Raw genomic sequence first — 19,698 nt, forward strand, 5'->3', positions numbered from 1 at the left:
CAGCCCTTTTGAGAAAGACTAAGTCACCAAAGTCTAGTCAAATTGATGTCCAGGGCCTGATTCCTCAAACCTTAATCTAGATCAGAAATGGCTAACAGGTTTTACCTCCTGCGACTACCTCAATAGAGGGTGGCCTTCTGAAGCACTGTGTTGAGGAAGATTCTGAGGCCTCCCTGGGCTCACTGAGAAAGCACTTGATGACTGATCAAACGTGTACCGTGGAAACAAGAGTGATAGCTTAGACGCTCTGCATTTGCCGACCAGGATCTACATTATTCCATATTCATAGACAGAAATTACTCTGTCATTCCTTCCCTGGAATGCTCCCCCCGATATCTGCGTGGCTTGTTTCCTTACTTCCTTCAAGTCTTTATTCAAACCACTTTGCCAGCGAGGCCTCCCCTGGTTTTTCTAAATAAAATCCAAAGCCCCTTCCCCTTCAGAACACTTCATAGCCTGTCCCTGCTTTATTTTTTCCCTCTTCAGCATTTACCACCATCGAATATTCTTATTTGTTTGCCTATCTCCCCCATTAGAATGTAAGTTCCATGAGGGAATTTGGTCACTGCTATATCCCCAGAACCTAAGACAGTAACTGACTCAAAAGTATGTGTTGAACAAACACAGAAGAACACAATTCTTCCAAACTGAAGAATTTAAGTGATGTCCCTTTTTATTTGGGGGGGTGGGGCAGGGCGGGTGGAGCGCTGGGAGACTGAGTTCACACAGTTACAACCTACCTGCAGTCACCTTACATGGAGAAACCCCATGGTAGGTCAATCTGCATAAAGTACAGAAGGCAAAATTGCAGCTGGAACAGATGCCCATTGTGCACCCAGGCTCCTGCATCACAGGCAGCTGGCAGGATGGGCGGGGGCAGTACACCACATCTGCCATCAGGTCCAAGGTAGACTGGAGGAGAAGCCGGTCATAACGGGCAAATAACTCTGCTTCCACTAGCTCTTTGACCTGGAGGGAAATATAAAACATCATAGGTTTGATGATTTCCCAACCAGTTCTGATCCTGAGGAGATCCTTAGGAAGCTAGTGTAAACCAGAGGCACATAAACTAAAACTCTATCTCCCTTCAAAATCAAACCAAGTATGGGAGGTCTACATCTTGACTGAGATGGTGGTTACATGGGTCTACACATGTGCCAAACTAAGCAGACGGTACACTTTAAATGAGTACATTTATGCCTTAATGGAGTTGACTGAAAAAAAAGAAGACCAAGCAGGCTGTCTTTAAAGTCTGTAAAACATTTGGTTAACTATTCTAAGAGATAACCCCTCAAGATCCCAACGTCACATAAAGACAGGGTAGTAGTTCCCCCACCTAGCAGATATACAGAGTAAATCACCAGAATTACTTTACTTTTTAAACTACTCATCCCTGCGGAGGACCACCCATTCCAAAGCCAGCAAAGGAAGCATTTACATTTGCTTAAACTAAGATCATGGCATTCTTGATGGATACAATGAAACAACTTGTGGGCTGGCTCCCAGGCCTCAGACTGCCCTGATGAGCCCTATCAAGAAGTTCCTGAGAAAATGTCTCCCTTTGTGAGAGAGAATTAGGGGGCAGCTGTCAGCAGAGTCAAAGAGTTACCTGACCAGGAGTGGCCACTGAAGGGCACTTGGGTTCTGGGCAGTTGAGGCACTGAACTTGGCCATCTCTGATCTGGATTTCAAAGTAGTCCTTGAGACAGGCTCTGCAGTACACATGCCTGCACTCCAAGAAGTACATGCACTCACTACCCAGCTTCTCACAGAAGCAGATATTGCACAGGAACAATTTACTATTAAAGCATTTTATCTGTTGAGCCTGATCGAAGTCCAAGATTTCCTGGATCAGACTGGACAACGATTCCACATCCTGCACGGCTCTCTCGTCCACAACTTCCGCTTGGTCTACATCAGATCCAGCAGCTCCTCCAAAATCTAGCTCTGTGTTGGAAGAAGCTTGAGCCATCCTCCTCTGAACTTTTTTCTGAGAACCCATCTTGAGTTCAAAAGGAGAGACAATATTCAGGTATGCTAAGGTCTCTTCTTTAAGAAACTGCATCCAGGCAAATAGGACCACGCTGCCGCGGTGTTCTTCCCACAGGTTGTCTAAGTGCTTGCAGAGAGCAGACAGCTAGGGGAAAACACATGAGGATGCTGGTAAGTTTGGAAAGATGACGATGCTGTCAACTCCTGATTTCCCTTGAAATCTTTTTAAGTCAGGCTTTTCCACTTCCTAACATGATTTTTCACTTCTGTGATAAACTGTGCTGCACAACAGCATCAGTGTTCTTATCGAAGCACTTCTTAAACTATTCAGCAACACGAGCCACAGCAGAACACAAGGTCAGAAGCTAAAAGAAGTATCATTAAGACAAGAGAAACAGCAAGGCTCTACCAGATGCAGAACTAGGTTTACATACGAGCCACTGCAATGGGGGACTTTTTCTGTTCTTTATTTTTCTTCACGTTAGTATTGCTACCTCATGTAGGAGAAGAGATCTAGTTCTAAAATGAACTATTTCTATTACTTGGAGTCCTAGCCCTGTAGGTACCCTACAATAATGATTAGGAAAAGAACAGTTTAAAAATACTATCCAGGGCTTCCCTGGTGGCGCAGTGGTTGAGAGTCCGCCTGCCGATGCAGGGGATACGGGTTCGTGCTCCGGTCCGGGAGGATCCCACATGCCGCAGAGCGGCTGGGCCCGTGAGCCATGGCCGCTGGGCCTGCATGTCCGGAGCCTATGCTCCGCAACGGGAGAGGCCACAACAGTGAGAGGCCCGCGTACCGCAAAAACAAACAAACAAACAAACAAAACCATCCAAACCTTAAAATTAATTCTTTCAGTCGTATCAAGAAGCCACCTCGTGCGAAAGAATCACTAACAGAATCTAACCTCAGAGTCCTTGGTATTCAGATTTACAAGCTGATTTTAACTAAGCAATCTGGGCTTACACCAGATCCTGGCTAATAGAGGAAGGCAGGCTGATATTGAACCCAGACATGATTATAAGCCCTTAACATGGTTTGGCTGCCATAGGCAAAGCTCACATTTCCTAACCTAAGCAACCAAAGTTTAAACTATTTTGACTTTTCCTCCTTAAAACTGGTCTGTTCAATTTGAAAGGCAAATATAAGAAGATTTTCCATTAGAAATGTAAAATATTTTTAAGTAGAGCTCAGGAATCATAAGCAGCTTTTCTTTTTAAGGTAAACATCAAAAAATAAGCCTTCCAGATGTAAACAAATTTTGTAAATTTGAATACCAAGTGAAAAAGGACCACATTCTCTCTTCCTTATGCTGCGTAGCGCTATTCACTAAACCCTATACAGGCACAAAATTAAACACTTACTGACTACTTCAAGATTGGACAACTAATGCTTTTATACATTTGCATGAATATGCTTATATGATCAACCAGAAACCTGATGAAATCTTTAAAAATGTAATAAATACTAAAAGGGAAGCCCTGTTCGTGAGTATTGTTTGAGCTACCAAGTCCAGTGAAGAAGCCATTCTCCTCCATCCTCTTTTCTTCTCTAGTCCCTTCTCAAAAGAGGCATCTGGGATGTACATAAATGTGAGGAATAAGGGAGTAAGAAAGAGAAGAGCATGAGAGAGACTGTGTATATATATTGGAAGAGGAATAATGGAAAATACTAGAAAACTAAACCCACTTCTATCTACCAACCAAATTCAGTGAGGGACAGGTCCATGAATCAACTTCACTATCAACAGGTGAAATTCATAATGCCAAGGAATCAGGGGCCAGTAACAAACAAGAATTGAAGAAAGAAGGAACATAGAACAATTAAAATGCCAATTATATGGACAAAAATTTATTTGATAGAGAATCCTACTGTAATTTTAGCTGTGTAACATAAAATAATGAATAACCCTCTTCTCCTCACACCCTAAAAGCCAGCATTAAGTAGATGTTATTTGGCTAGAATCTGAAACTGTGTATGTGCAAACATGCATGGACATAAAGTATCAAGAGCTCTCTGGAGAAATGGGACTATAAATATCTAGATAATTCAGTCAACTCTCAGTGATCTAAATGTCAAACACCTTTGATATTCTTGGGCAAATCATCCACTGTCTTGCATGTGCTGCCTCTGACACAGATATTAAAATGTAAGGTAGGGCTTCCCTGGTGGCGCAGTGGTTGAGAGTCCGCCTGCCGATGCAGGGGACACGGGTTCGTGCCCTGGTCTGGGATCGTGCCCTGGTCTGGGATCGTGCCCCGGTCCGGGAGGATCCCACATGCCGCGGAGCCGCTGGGCCCATGAGCCACGGCCGCTGAGCCTGCACGTCCGGAGCCTGTGCTCCGCAACGGGAGAGGCCACAACAGTGAGAGGCCCGCGTACCGGAAAAAAAAAAAAAAAAAAAAAAAAGGTAAAATTCCTTTTTATTCTACATGTATTATTCTTTTTTAAAGTTTAATTTTATTTTTAAACTGTAAGTTCAATTTTACAAAAGCACTCTCATCTAAAGATTAGACTGGTGATGAGCAGGGGTGGGAATGAAAATTACATGATCAAAAAGGAAAAACTGACAGCTGTTCTTTGAGGTCAAGTAACTCTGACAGCTTTTGTCTTAATACATCAGCCTATCAATCTTCATCATGACTTCTAGAAAAATAACTGCTACTGATCCATTATCTATCCCAGAATACATTATATTAGCTTCAAGTCATATTTATGTCTCAATCAAGAGCTGAGGTTGTTACTAGAAAAAGATATACAACCCAGAGGAAATGAAAATCATAATATAAGATCTCAAGCCTTAGTGAGATATCTACAGGAATCATACACATTTCTATTTGTGTGCATTCACACCTATGTGAGAGTAGTCAACAACTCTGTTATTAATATACAGACTTTAAAAAATAAAAGCACTCTTATGTTTTCTTAGGAAATATTTATTATAACTCCATTAGCTCAATTTTGGTCCTCCTAACTACAATTAAATCTTTCATTTAAGGAATGGATAAGAAACTAAAAAAAATAAAAAAGCAATACCAACATCTAAGGAAAATGAGGAGGACCTTATAGTATCCATTACAATACAGATTAAATAGGAAAATAGCAGACAAAGAGAGAAACAATGTACTTGATTAAAAATTACTCCTACTGCAATTCAACATGATTAATCGTTCTAATTACACCATTCTTTTCTAAAACACCAAACATTTTCAATTTATTAACATTACAATTCATGAAGGCAAGGGAAAAAAAATTACAAAATCAAACCCATTTGTTCTTCATGCACTAAATTCAAGATCATCAAGGTAGTGTTCAATTAAAGATGATTTTTAAGTTTCTAAAAATGGATAGGAGAAATTAAGTTTCGGGTCTAACCTGAGTTGGTGACAGCCATTTGCCACTAAGTGTGAATGAAGGTGGGGCGGAGGATGGATAATCTGGTGGCAGTTCAAAGTTCAGCACAAGTGGAGGCAGAAAGCAAATGGTGTATTCAAAGCCACTATTCTGGAGACACTCATTTGAATTGCCTGAACCAAAAACAAAGATTAGAAAGGATCAGTTGGTCAACACTTGAGTGTCCGTTACTGCTGAGCAGTGCTCAAGAAAAACGTAATGCTTTAGTTGAGGGGATAAAAACCCTCCCCCAAAGCACCTTCTATTCCCTAATGTTACTTCGTAGCCGCCACCTTAAAAAAAAAAATCTTGTAAGCCCTTAAAAAAATCTACTAAGCATCATGAAATTTAAAATGAAGATACACAACTTATTCTTGTATACACTTTTGAGTATAATTCCTAACACTAATGACAAGTAATACACAATGTTTTCTTTTGTTGTTGTTTTCCAGTAGATGATTAAAGACACAATCTAGAGAACAGGACGTTTATTTCTATCAAAGAGCCCTGACCTACTTAGACCAGCATGTGCCAACTACCCATGAATCATAGTTGGGTGAACTTGTGCCAACACAAGGATCTCTTGAGGGCAAGATACAACACACAACACTCTCACAATTAAAGTTTCATTTTCAGTTATCAGGCTTACTTTGTTTACTCAAAGCCTTTAGAGTAGAAACATTTTGAGAAAGTGTTCACAGATGACATCTGGTACATTGGTATCAAAAGTACCAGTTTTCAACTTTTTTCTGAAGCAGAAGGTCACAGAGTAGCAGCAAGTGCCATGTGCTTATGGTGGTTGAAAAGATTCTGGAAACCAAATAGTATTAACAACCACCATGGTACTTTAAATCTTTCCAAGTGTTTTCACATATATTATTTCATTTTCTCTTTTATTATCCCTATTTAACAGCCAATGACTCATGGCTAATGAACTGCTAGTTAAGACAATTAGGATGCATGAAATATGCAGGATAATATCCTAATTCAGTGATCAAAAAGGCAGAATCAAATTGAAAATTGTTCACCCCCAGCTCAATTTTCAATTAAAAGAGAAACAGGCATTAAATCTATAATACTACCATATGTCACTAATGCCTATAAACACAAGATGATAAATAATTTAGGGTACACTAAGAAACTGAGAATAACCTTTATTTAGAAAAATCTGTTTAAGAGAATATTAACTAACCGCTCACAAATATCTTGAAATTTTGTGGTAAGTCCAAATAGATCCTGGTTTCTCCACCCTGGACAGACTCTGCTTTTCTAAATTCATCTCCATCATAAATACTCGCCAGGGCCAGCAATTCATCCTCCTGAGCTTCTCGGTCTTCTGACGACATTTAATTTTCTGAGGAGCTGAAGACAATCATTCAAGTCAGTTAAGAACAGAAAAGGCACAGAGTTTGGAAAAGTCTAGCGGCACTGTCCACGGCCCCCCCGCACACCCCGCAAAAAGAAAGTTCCTCAAAAACGACTGCAAAGAATTAATCAATATTCTCACTTTTCTGTCAAACTAAAAATGACAGGCATATCTAATATCCCAGTAGCTCTGCAACAGTAACAGCCTTTTCCAAAAAGGACAGTTGTGGTTCTTTTAATTGCTGACTTTATCAGTTAGGTATGATTTAAGAAAAAAAGCACAGTCAAAAAAATCACAAATTAGTTTGACTTGCCCACTGAACTTCGGAAAACGCCTTGCTCATAATAAAAGTAGTCAAAGTATACTTGATATGCTTCTTAAAAATAAATGAATTTTTTAGGGACTTCCCTGGTGGCGCAGTGGTTGGGAGTCCGCCTGCCAATGCAGGGGACACAGGTTCGATCCCTGGTCTGGGAGGATCCCACATGCCACGGAGCAACTAAGCCCGTGCGCCACAACTACTGAGCATGCATGCCACGACTACTGAAGCCTGTGCTCTGAGAGCCTGTGCTCTGCAACAAGAGAAGCCACCGCAATGAGAAGCCAGAGCACCACAATGAAGAGTAACCCCCGCTCGCTGCAACTAGAGAAAGCCCGCGCGCAGCAATGAAGACCCAATGCAGCCAAAAATAAATAAATAAATAAATAAATTTATAAAAAATAAATGAAAATTTTAAATCCACAGCAATCTCTAGGACAGGTTTTCTCAATCTCAGCGCTACTGACATTTTGGAACAAACAATTGTTGTGGGAGGTTATCCTGTGCATTAGAGGATGTGTATCAGCATCCCTGGCTTCAACCTACTAGATACCAATAGCATCCCTTTTCCTCAAGAGTTGTGACAGTCACAAACATCGCCAGTCACAGCCAAATATCCCCCCTTGCACAGGGGAGGCAGAAGAAAATTGCTCCCAGTTGAGATCACCCTACTCTAGAGAATGTTACAGGGACAGATACTATGTAAGAGAGATAACTGAGGAAGTAGCAAAATAACATTAAATTTTTGAAACAAAATGAATTTTGTCAAATCAATTGTAAAATTTATCATTTTTTAAGGTAACACCAACAGTGAAAATATGCTACAATTAAACTGTACAATGCTTTTTAATCGCAGCAGCTGAAAGATGCACCACACTATCAAATAATTTAAATGTGCAAAAAATATGTAGTGAGAATCTATGAAAATTACTTTAATAAAACAACCACCCAAAATTACCATTCTATCAATTAAAATATTGTACTATAATTGCATTTGCAAATATGCTCCCTCTTGGCTGAAATATTTTTCTAAACTGAAATGCACAGAATTGAAAAGTTAGGACATGGTTTTTCACATTATAAAAGGTGATACTACAAAACTTAGAAAAATTCATTTAAAATGATTCCATTTTCAAAAAGTACGTTTTTCCAGCAGATGATAACAGTTCTGCTTAAGCTGTGTCCCTAAGACACAGTGACATATTCTATTCGAGGTCAGTTAGTACCTGTTAGTAACAACCAGAAGAAAAGGATATTAGCACTGCAGTCCGTATTTCAGCTCAGTTTGGAACTCATGCAAATCTCATTTATTCTCCAGATGATGGAGATGAGACTGCTGAAGCTGGATTAAGAGGCCAAGATCTGGAACTCATACTAGGTATACTACAGAAATCCTGCCAACTGCAGGAAAAAAATACAAAAGATGGTGTTAGGACCCTCTCCAAATTTAAGTTCTGAATTTCCGTTACCATCACTTAAATCAAACATCCTAACACACAGTCAATCCTAATCTACAGCTGCATATTACTCTCCTAGGTCAGCCTAACTGAGGCACGTGGTTGAACGGACATGTGCATGTCCCCAGTAATAAGAGCGCCCTTCTTATCTGACTACCTTCAGCCCCAGGAGGAGCTGAGGAGAAACACCGAGGTCATATGAGAGGACAGTACAGCATGCTCCCATAACAACGACTTCCTGCGGTTTTCTTGATTTTGTTTTTCCTTTCCTCTTCTGCTTCCTCTATTCCTTCACTTCCTATTCCCCTCCAGTTTGTCCTCTTGCCTGCTAATGAATTAATCCTGCCAGGGACACTCAACATTAGGTTAATTTAAGCAAGACAGCAGGATATTTAAAAACAAAACAATAAAAGCGCACACGCACGCACGCATGCACACACACACGCACGCACACACACACTTTTAAGTCCTATTCTAAATGCTTTACCAGGCTTCTTAACTGGGAATGAAGGAGAAGGGGAGAGTGGTCCATAGACGGGTTTTAGAGAATCCTATGAACATCCTAATATTATATGCAAAAAATATGATATAAAAACATAATTTTAAAACCAAATTCTCAGATGTGTGACTCCCAAATAAGCTAAGAATGAAATTCAGGATTAATTTACATTTACTGAGTAGTATTACTATGTACTATACTGTTTTTTCACATTACTTAATTGTAAACAATTTTACCAGGTATAGTACATGGTGATAATGTAATTAAGCTTTTTGTTTCTTCCTTTTCAAACATTATAAATGGGGTGAGATGAATTTATAGTTTCTGGTTTTAGATTAGTGTTCTCTACCTTCTCTGCATGGTAGAATCACCTGAGAAGCTACTTTTAAAATCCTAGTACCCAGGCTATACCCCAGAGCAATTCAATCAGGCATCAGTAGCTATCCAAGCTCTCCACGTGATTCTCATGAGCAGCCAGGATTAAGCTCTACTCCAAGCTGTTTCCCATCGGCAGCTCCTCATGACCTACCCCACCAGACCCCAGCTTCTGAAGCTGCCACTGGGTCCCAGTCCCTTAATTCAGATTGCTGACCTAGATTTCCTTCTGATTCTATCCATTCAGCTTTCAAGACCCATATCCAAAGCCCCTATTCCACGTAAAAATTTCCAATTAGATATCATGTCTTTCTTTAAAAATCCAGCAAACTTTTCTACTGTAACTTTCCTATGACATTGTCACAACCCACCTTGCGTAACAGTTCTTCCTCTGAACTTGCACTTGCTCTCCTACCAGACCGCATTAGCTCCTTAAGGGTGAGGATCAAGTCTTTTGCATCTGTGTATATTGTTCTCAGCATCTAGCAGTGCCTTACATTAGACACTGGAAAAAGTGAGAACTGAATTGGGGTGAGATGCAGTGTGCTCTTATGGGGGACTAGAATCAAGGTTTAGTGACAGCGTTGCCACATCCCACTAGGAGCAGGTTGGGTCGGTCTTCACAATAACGGTAAAAACCGTCACTTAGGGAGCTCTTACCGTGTGTCAGGCATTGTGCTAAGCCCTTTAAATGCATTAGCTCGTTACACTCCCACAGCCCCATGGAGCAAGTCCTGGCCCTACTTCCATTATGCAGAGAAAAATGACATTTTAAGTCCTTGCTGGCCCAAAGTCACACAGCTAATACATAACTAAACCTGGATTCAGACCACCCTGTTTCCTCAGCCGTAACACGGTAACGAGAATAAACCCGGGTGCCACGACACAAGAGAGAATTCAAGTTTAATATTACTTTTGGCAAACCGGAAACCGCTACACCAGTGAGGAAAGGCCCTTCCTCCTCCGGGTTTCCCTTGGGCCTGGCAAAATCCTACTCATACTCCCAGGCCACACCGTGCGGGCTCCAGCCCTGAGGTCTGCCCTGGCTCCGGGGTCAGCACGCCGCTGCCGGTGTCTCCACCGCTCACCGCGGGGTGTGGAGTCCTTGTTTGTGAGACTCACCTACAACTTGGGGGCAGGCCCGAGCCCTGCTACCTGCCCCGGCGCTTGGACACGGAGGGCGCTGCACGGGTGTGGGCCGGCCCGGGGCGTCCCAAAGGAGCAGGGCCTGGACCTTCCCCTTCCTCCTCTAAGCGCCCCGGGGGTCTTAGCCGGGCCGGGCTGTGGGCGCCCCGTCCCGGGTCTGGGGAGCTGAAGCCCGCTGAGCAGTCCCGGCCCGGCCGCCCTTCTCTGCCTTGCGCGCCCGGAGCGCAGTCCCCACCGTACCTTCCGGCTGTCCCGCCGTGCCGGGCCCGACAGTTCCGCCCTCCACCCTAGCTCCGGGTCCCCTCACCTCCACTCGCCGGCTCCGCCTGGAGACGCCCGGCTCACCAGCGTACCGCCTCTTCAGTCTTCGGAGCTTCAGTCAGCTGAGCGGCGCGGATCTGGCTGGGAGGCCCCAGCGTGAGAAGGGTTTTGCGCAGCCGCCTTGACCGCCCCGGCCCCTCGGCCGCCCCCCGCAGGTCAAAGGCGGCGCTGCAGGAGCGACCACCGTCACCCGTACCTCAGCCCTGCACACTTAAGTATGCCTCTGGAGAAGCTGACACAAATGCAGATTCTGGGGCCCCCTACCCAGGGCGGTCCTTTCAGTACTTCTGTGACAGTGTCCGGGAATTAGAATTTTTACCAATCCCTACAGGTGATCATGAGGCAGCGATCTACCGGGGGCAGACATCCCTGTAACAATCCCAGACCTGCTCCCCCAAATAGACAAAGCAAGCCTCTTCTCCCTCCTCGGATCCTGGTCTCAGAAATGCTGCCCATCTTTCTGGCACCTCCACTATGAAGACATTCATTCACTGTTCATAACAGTAATAACTACCATGTTTATTAAGCATAGGATGCTTCAGACCCTGTGCTACGTGCTTTATGTAAATTTTCTCTTTATCTTCACTATAACCTTATGATTTCGGTACCATCTGTTATTCCCACTTTACGAGTGAGAAAACTGAAACTTAGAGAGGTTCAAGAATTTACCAAAGGGTACACGATTATTAACAGGCTGAATGGGAGTTAAAATTACATGTCCCCTACCTCATGCCATATGCAAAAATTAACTCAAAATGGATCAAAGACCTAAATGTAAAAGGTAAAACTAAAAAACTCTTAAAAGAAAATGTTGGAGTAAATCATGAACTTGGATTATGCAGTAGGTTCTTAGATATGAAAAAAAGCACAAGAAACGAAAGAAAAAGTAGATAAATTGGGTTCATCAAAATTAAAAACTTTTTTGGCTTCCCTGGTGGCACAGTGGTTGAGAATCTGCCTGCCAATGCAGGGGACACGGGTTCGAGTCCCGGTATGGGAAGATCCCACATGCCACGGAGCAACTGGGCCCGTGAGCCACAACTACTGAGCCTGCGTGTCTGGAGCCTGTGCTCCGCAACAAGAGAGGCCACGACAGTGAGAGGCCCGCACACCACAATGAAGAGTGGCCCCCGCTCGCCGCAACTAGAGAACGCCCTCACACAGAAACGAAGACCCAACATAGCCAAAAATATAAATTAATTAATTAATTAATTTTTTAAAAAGAACAGTTTAAAAAAAATTAAAAACTTTTGTGCTTCAAAGGACATTATCAAGAAAGTGAAAAGACAACCCACAGAATAGGAGAACATATCTGAAAATCATATATCTGATAAAGGTTTAATAACCAGAACATATAAAAAACTCCTACAACTCAACAACAGAAAGACCAGTAACTCAATTTAAAAATGGGCAAAGACAGGTCATGGGAGCAACCTAAATGCCCATTGACAGATGAATGAGTAAAGAAGATGTGGCACATATATACAGTGGAATATTACTCAGCCATGAAAAGGAACGAAATTGGGTCATTTGTAGAGACATGGATGGATCTAGAGACTCTCATACAGAGTGAAGTAAGTCAGAAAGAGAAAAACAAATATCGTATATTAATGTATATATGTGGAACCTAGAAAATGGTACCGGTTTACAGAGCAGAAATTGAGACACAGATGTAGAGAACAGATGTATGGACACCAAGGAGGGAAAGCAGTGGGGGGGGGGTGGTGGTGTGATGAATTGGGTGATTGGGATTGACATGTATACACTGATGTGTATAAAATGGATGACTAATAAAAAAAAATAAAGTTGTACCTAATATAAAAAAAAAATGGGCAAAGGATCTGAATAGACATTTCTCAAAAGAAATGGTCAGCAAGCATGTGAAAAATACTCAACATCATTAGTCATCAGGGAAATCAAAACCCCAATGAGAAGTTACTTCATACTCACTAGGACTGATATAATAAAAAGAAAAATTAAAAAAAAAACAAGCTCATAGATACAGAGAACCATTTGGTGGTTGCCAGAGGTAGGGGGTGGGCAAATTGGGTGAAGATACAGCTTCCAATTATAAAATAAATAGGTCATTGGGATGTTATGTACACCGTGGTGACTATAGTACATAATACTGTATTGTACACAGTATTTGAAAGTTGCTAAGAGAATAAATCTTAAAAGTTTTCCTCACAAGAAAAAAAATCTGTATGTATGGTGACGGATGTTAACTAGACTTACTGTGGAAATCATTTCTCAATACACACACATATTGAATCATTGTTATATACCTGAAACTAACACAATGTTTTATGTAAATTACACCTCAATAACAATTTAAAAAAAGAAGACAGATAATAACAAGTGTTGGTGGGAATGTGGAGAAATTGGAACCCTCATATATTGCTTTTGGGAATGTAAAATGGTGTAGCCACTCTGGAAAACAGAGAGTCTGCATTTTCATTTTGTGCTGGGCTTCACAAATTACGATGCTGTTCCTGCACCCAAGAGAAAGGAAAAGCCAAGTGGGAAAAAAAATCTGGGCACTGGAAGGGCTTACCTGACTGTCACAGAAGGGAACTTTTTTTTTTTTTTTTTTTGCGGTACGTGGGCCTCTCAGTGTTGTGGCCTCTCTCGTTGCGGAGCACAGGCTCCGGACACGCAGGCTCAGTGGCCATGGCTCACGGGCCCAGCCACTCTGCGGCATGTGGGATCTTCCCTGACCGGGGCATGAACCTGTGTCCCCTGCATCAGCAGGTGGACTCTCAACCACTACGCCACCAGGGAAGCCCACAGAAGGGAACTTTTTGAAATGCAAATAATCAGCCCTAATTTTCTCTACTGTAAATCTTGACCGTTATAGAACAAAAACCTAACTACCCCTGTAATGGACACCAAAACCAGAAATATACTCCTTAAAAACGTAAAGGAAGGAAGAAGACTCTCTGAAGCCATTCACTAATATCATTGTTCATGTTTAGCCAAAGGAAATAAAATCAAGAGAGAAATGCATGGCAACCGTACCACAGAGTGCTTGAAGGTGAGACCACAAACACAGACAGAGACCTCCCAGATGCAAAAAGTGAGGGAGCCGAAGAACCAGGTCGGGAAATTTTCACAAAGTCGGAGTAGGAGGTGAATTGTGACATCACATCATGAGTTCATGTCAGAGGTCACAGGATGGAGGGAATAGAAGGGAGAATTTCAAAGCAGTGTTAATAATTTGGATGAATGTTTGAAGTGGACTAAGCATTCAGAGTCCAGTTTGGAGGTCAGGATTGGATAAAGAGAGTTTTCTACTTAATTTTCTTTTTAGACTCCATAAAAATAACATTTCTGTATCTTTGGTTTTAAGTGACTGGCTTTATGTCATTTGGTTTTAAATTGAGCTATCCCCATGTGCCCAGCCCTTCACTGTGCTAAGCATTTTACACACATTGTCCCATTTAAATACCCAGGACCCCATGACCAAGGTAATTTTATCTCCCCATTTCACAAATCAGGAACTTGAGGTGCTAAGGGGTGAAATGATTTTACCCGTGTCATTCAGTGGTGACATATAGTATCAGGACCAATTCTGCATCAGTCTGACCCTCTCTTATAGCCTGTGAAAGAACTAGGGTTTGTTGAAACAGAAATACAGAATAAAATCATTCTGGCTTGAAGAATTAAAAGGGAAGGCCCTAGGAAAGTCAGGATTGTAGTTTATGACATCATGATAGGTGAGAATGAAGATACAAAGAGAGAGAGAAAGAGACCCAACTCCATCCCCCATCCCCAGGGACACTAGATGATGATGGAGTCTAGGGCTAGGAGAGGATGGGGTGTGTGACCTAGGCCAGAGGTCAAGACCCAGGCCATTGGGTAGAGATGCAGGAGTAAGTCACAAAATATGTCTGGTCTTGTAGGGACCAGCAGGGCTTCCATCAGGACCTGCACTGGTTCCCGTCCATCACTGGCATCCAAATGGTGTCCAGAGACTTTGCTGAGCTCATCTCACCTGCCCAGAGGGGACAGCCTCCTTTTCAATGGCCACCACTCACAAGCACCCCTGAAACAAGCCTTGATGTGTAGAGGGGCAGCAGTGTGGAAGGGAAAGCCCTGCCCCAACTCTGGGACAGGACTGGACAGAGGTGAGCCCCACCCCATTACAGAAGTATCACTGCTGGTCTCCTGTCGTTATGTATTTGCTCACTTTGTAGATCTCAAAAAATTTACCATTATCACCTGGGAATCTGAAAAATTGGTGTTTTTTTTAAACGGGGGCTTCATCCTCAAAAGAAAAATTGAGGGCTACTACACTAAGAGCAATTATAAATAATTAACAACTAGAGCGCTACTCATGTCCCATGCCCCACTCTAAATGTTCTGTATTGACTAACCTAAACCTGACAGTAACCCTGTAACATATTACCATCATCGTCATCCCTATTTTAAGGCTAAAGAGACTGATCACAGAGAAGTTAAGTGGCTTGCCACTGTCACACAGATAGGAAATTACAAAGCCAGGCTTTGAGCCCAGGCAATTGGAATCCTGAGCCCACATTACTAACCCTAATGCTATGCTTAGATCAAGTTTACACTTTACTCATGCAAAGTGCTCAGGTCTGTAAGGAGAAAAAACCAGACTACCTGTGTGGCCAGCTTCCCTGGTCAGCGTAGCTCAAACAATACCTCAGGTCATCCCAGGGTTATATAAAAACAGACTCCTAGAAAGGCTTGCATTGGCTAACAGTATAAAAATGTTTTCTGTGCTTCTGATGCAAAAGGTAAAATTTGATTTACAATAATAGGCACAGAATGATCATGTTTATACTTGCAAACTGGGACTTTATTATTATTCCCCTGAATAACAGTGAAAAGAGTTTTGTAACCCCAAGGTAACATGGCACTGTAAGAAGGAAAGAGGGGTGAGATTTAGCAGCAGCTGCCATCATAAATCAGTGTATGGCTGTTTCTCTCGGAGCTCCAGGCTCAACTCCTGGCTGTCATAAACTTATAAAGGGGAGCCCCATGAGAATTTATGTAATGATGGCAGGACTCATTTTCCTTCCTGCAGGAATCTTTCTGAAGCAAGGTGAGAATTAGGCTGATTAGATTCTATGTGAAGAAAGAAAACCAAACCAATGGAAAGGAAAAATGTGGGTCAGCTTTAGCTACTTACTACTTCCCTTGCCAAAAAAACCCTGACCTTGTATGTATGGAGAAGAACATGCTGAATTCCACCAAATAAATGAATGGCTGGGGGCTTCCCTGGTGGCGCAGTGGTTTAGAGTCCGCCTGCCGATGCAGGGGACACGGGTTCGTGCCCAGGTCCGGGAAGATCCCGCATGCCGCGGAGTGGCTAGGCCCGTGAGCCATGGCCGCTGAGCCTGCGCCTCCGGAGCCTGTGCTCCGCAACGGGAGAGGCCGCAACAGTGAGAGGCCCGTGTACCGCAAAAAAAAAAAAAAAAAATGAGTGGCTGGATGACCGAATAAATTAATGAATGAGTGTGATCCAGGCTTTCTCTGGGGTGGTTCTTTCAGTGTGAGAACAGTTCCATCCTAGAGTCACCGAGAAATGCTGAATACATAACAAGGCCAATCAACAGAGTCAGCCTCTGAATATTCATGCACAGATGATGCTCCCAGTCAATATGTTTGATTTTTGTGTTTACTGATAGATTTTCAAATTCACCGTGTAAACCAAAGTTCTAAAAATAAAAAGAAGAAGAGGAAAAATGAAAACAGAAAAGAACTTGTGGTAAGATCATACATTACTTCTGGATAGGATTGCCAGATAAAAATACTTACACTAAAAATTTTTCATTGTTTATCTGAAATTCAAATTTAACGGGACACAGTATATTTTTATTTGTTAAATCTGGCAAACTATTTCTGGGCTAATAACCCTATGTAGAAGAGAGGGCTGAAGAGACTTATCTGGTGGACATGCCCACACCTGGGAGTCAGAAGGAAGGCAAACCAAAGGAGGAATCAGAGAAGCAGACAGAAGAACCTGCAGAAATGCGGAAGAACCAGCTGTGCACAGAGCTTCTGCTGAGCATTGATACAAGCACAGGGGAGAGGTGGGGACCAGGAGGATGCTCAGTGAAAAATGCCTGATGGCTGTAGAGTTTGGCCCTTACAAGGTTGTTGGTGCTTCTAAGAAGTTCTATGTCAGTGGTTCTCAGTGAGGTTGGGGTGGAGAAGGGGTGGAGAAGGGGTGCGTGGCAGAATGACCTACAGTATATCAGAACTGAAATCTACATGCTGGAAGTAGCCCTCTCCCCCTCTGAGGACTGGGGAGAGAAACATAAGTGTAACCCTTATCAACTCAGAATTTATGTGGTCTGTTTGGGGGGGCCGTGTTGTGGTTACTAAAGCACAAAATAAATTATAAATCTTTTCTTGCATTTATCTTGAAAACCACGAAGGTGATCCATAGTTTACAACTATCTGTTGGAAAGTCCTTATCTTCAATCTACTTCCTTCACAGCCTCTGCTGTTCTGTAGGGTACCTCCCTCCACAATATCCTCAAGCTTCAGCAATCCCCCACCCCCTCATCTATTTTTCCTTTTATTATGTAGATTAATTAGGCCTCTCTTGCCAGCAAAAAAGGTCCAATCAACTTTCTCAATCCAGTCCCAAATGATCTGAAAGATGAAGCATTTTCAGAGAGGGGGTAATAGAGCTGGCAATTATAAAATTCTCTTTGGCAGGCTGCGAAAGAAAAAAGTATGAATTTTCTTGCCCTGTTCCTGGTATTTTGAAAAGCTTTTCAAGTGATCGTGATATGTGGACGCTTTCGAGAGATACCACTCTTAATCAAGACAAAAAGCCTTTTCATTTCTTGAAAAGTCTTATTTCTTGGCAAATTTCTCCCTGCAAAGTGCATTCTTCTCTCTGCTCTTTGCCCAGAAAGAGGTGCCATTGTGTGGGAGTGGACATCTGTGGTCTGTCCCAACAGAGATCACCAAGTGTGGGCCAGGACCAGGTGACCCAGAACAGCTACTTGAGTCTCCCAGTCAATGGCCCTGGCTAGATTGCCTCCAATTTCAACAAGGTCTTGCTGAAAAACAGAGGCAGACCTTAGGTGGTCCAGTCACCTCTCCAACCAGAATGATCCTGAGGATGAAGCTTCCCAGCTTCATCAACACTGCCTTGGTGGGTGGTGATGACTATGGCCAGCAACTGGGCAGATTCACAGGGAGCCCTGGGGGTGAGCAGCCAACCCCACAGGACATTCATAGGTGGGGCATGATCTTAGCCTTCCTCTAACTGGCCTAAAGTCCCCCAAGGGTCAGAGTCCCGCCCTGCTGGTCTGACCCCTCAAGGTTCCTCAAGACACCAGGGATCCTCTGACCCCCTACCCTTCTCACTTCACTCCCAGACCCCTCCCAAACAATGGACCCAAGTGTGAACAACCCCAAGGCTGGTGGTGAACAAGGCCTCCAAGCACCAAGCCCAAGCCTGCCCTCCTTTCAAAAATATTTCAGACTTAGGGAGGCTGTCCTCAGCTATTTCAGACCTATTTCAGAGGACTTCTGCTCCTTCAAACTTATTTTCAAAACTCAGGATGATGAAGGCTCTCCAGATAAACTCCAGTTTCACCCCCTGATATGTGGCGGCTAGAGATCAACTGACCCTGTAGCCAGAAAGGAGGAGGAAATATTAGTAAAAGGGGACCTCGTTCCCAGAGGTAATAGCCTTTAAAAGGTCTGGTTTGCCAACTTTGGATTCTTAAAGGGTTGTCTTAGCTTCCTGCCCCCAACGTGAGTAAAACAGAGAACAAAAATAAAACCACCTACGAAATCCAAATTCAAAGTTTTTCTTGACCTGTGAGTCCATTTTTTACATCTACGAATCCCAGTCAAGGCAACACACACACATACACACCCACACATCAATGCCCTTTCCAGAATATAAATGTTAACACATGTAAAATCATGAATTCCATAATTCCTCCTGTGGGCGTTGGGTCACATTAGGTTTCCCACTAAGTGAAATGATTGTCACCTGGGTATAGCTCCTTCCATTGTGTTGTACGCACAGGAACACGGGTCTGCAGCTGTGGACATTTGAGAACTCCAGCCACCCACCTCCCTACCTCTGTGGATTTCCTGCCTTTGGCCACAAGATGGCACTCTGGAAACGTTCTCAGCACCAGTTTCCTGCACCAAAGCTCCCCGGCATTACTCCCAGCTGGCCGCCTTCCTTCCCTCTTCTCTTCCCTTTCAATCCACGTCCCAGAGTACAGTTGAAGGGGCTTTGTGGAGGGCAAATGTGCGTGATCTTGGGCAAGTTACCCAACCCTCCATGCTCGGCTTCTTCACCCCGATGGCCTGGTTGTGAGGGTGGCATGGGACGATGCAGGTAAAACACTCAGGACAAGGCTTGGCAGGTAGCTGTTGTTCTCATCAGTCTGCTCAGACCCCTTCCAAAGCTCTCCATGGCCTTCAGGACAAGGTCCAAATCCTGAGCACGGCGTCCCAGGCCCTCCATCATCTGGCGGCCCCTGCTGACACCCCCAGCCCACCGTCCTCCTCCCCACTCACACAGGCCCTCATGTGGGACTGCGAGAAGCAAGCTCGCCCACCTCCAGCCTCTTCCATTCTGTTCCCTCCACCTGCTCGCACCTGCCCCCCTCTGGCTCACTCCTCCCCGTCTTTCAGGGTGTGTCGGAGGGTCCTACAGGAGGAGCCTCCCCTGATCCCTAAGCCTGACTCTGGAGCCATCCACTGGACCCACTTCTTTCATTTTCCCCACCCTGGCTTGAGACTGCAAGCCCCTTGGGGGTCACTTTGTCTTGCTCACTGCCTTGCACATAGTAGGATGAGTGAGGGCCAGACAGT

The 19,698-nt window shown here is 43.4% G+C and overlaps 1 protein-coding gene across 7 annotated transcripts in view; it reads right to left on the reverse strand.

The window, feature by feature from the left end:
- Positions 1 to 19,698, reverse strand: part of RNF14 (ring finger protein 14) — a 42,751-nt gene that overhangs the window by 8,208 nt on the left and 14,845 nt on the right. Inside the window, exons 1-5 of one of the 7 annotated variants that reach the window (XM_082623097.1) lie at positions 10,856 to 10,989; positions 6,579 to 6,748; positions 5,369 to 5,520; positions 1,610 to 2,137; positions 741 to 969 (exon numbers count right to left, since the gene is read on the reverse strand). In XM_082623097.1, coding sequence (XP_082479223.1) covers positions 741 to 969; positions 1,610 to 2,137; positions 5,369 to 5,520; positions 6,579 to 6,732 — 1,063 coding nt within the window. In that variant the 5' untranslated portion in view covers positions 6,733 to 6,748; positions 10,856 to 10,989. Of the gene's footprint in view, positions 1 to 740; positions 970 to 1,609; positions 2,138 to 4,076; positions 4,167 to 5,368; positions 5,521 to 6,578; positions 6,749 to 10,524; positions 10,818 to 10,855; positions 10,992 to 19,698 lie in introns of those variants that run through there. The other 6 variants (XM_082623098.1, XM_082623099.1, XM_082623103.1 and 3 more) reach the window with 6 other exon arrangements.

This window comes from Mesoplodon mirus (assembly GCF_964341445.2).
Source record: "Mesoplodon mirus genome assembly, chromosome: 5".
NCBI lineage: Eukaryota > Metazoa > Chordata > Mammalia > Artiodactyla > Ziphiidae > Mesoplodon > Mesoplodon mirus.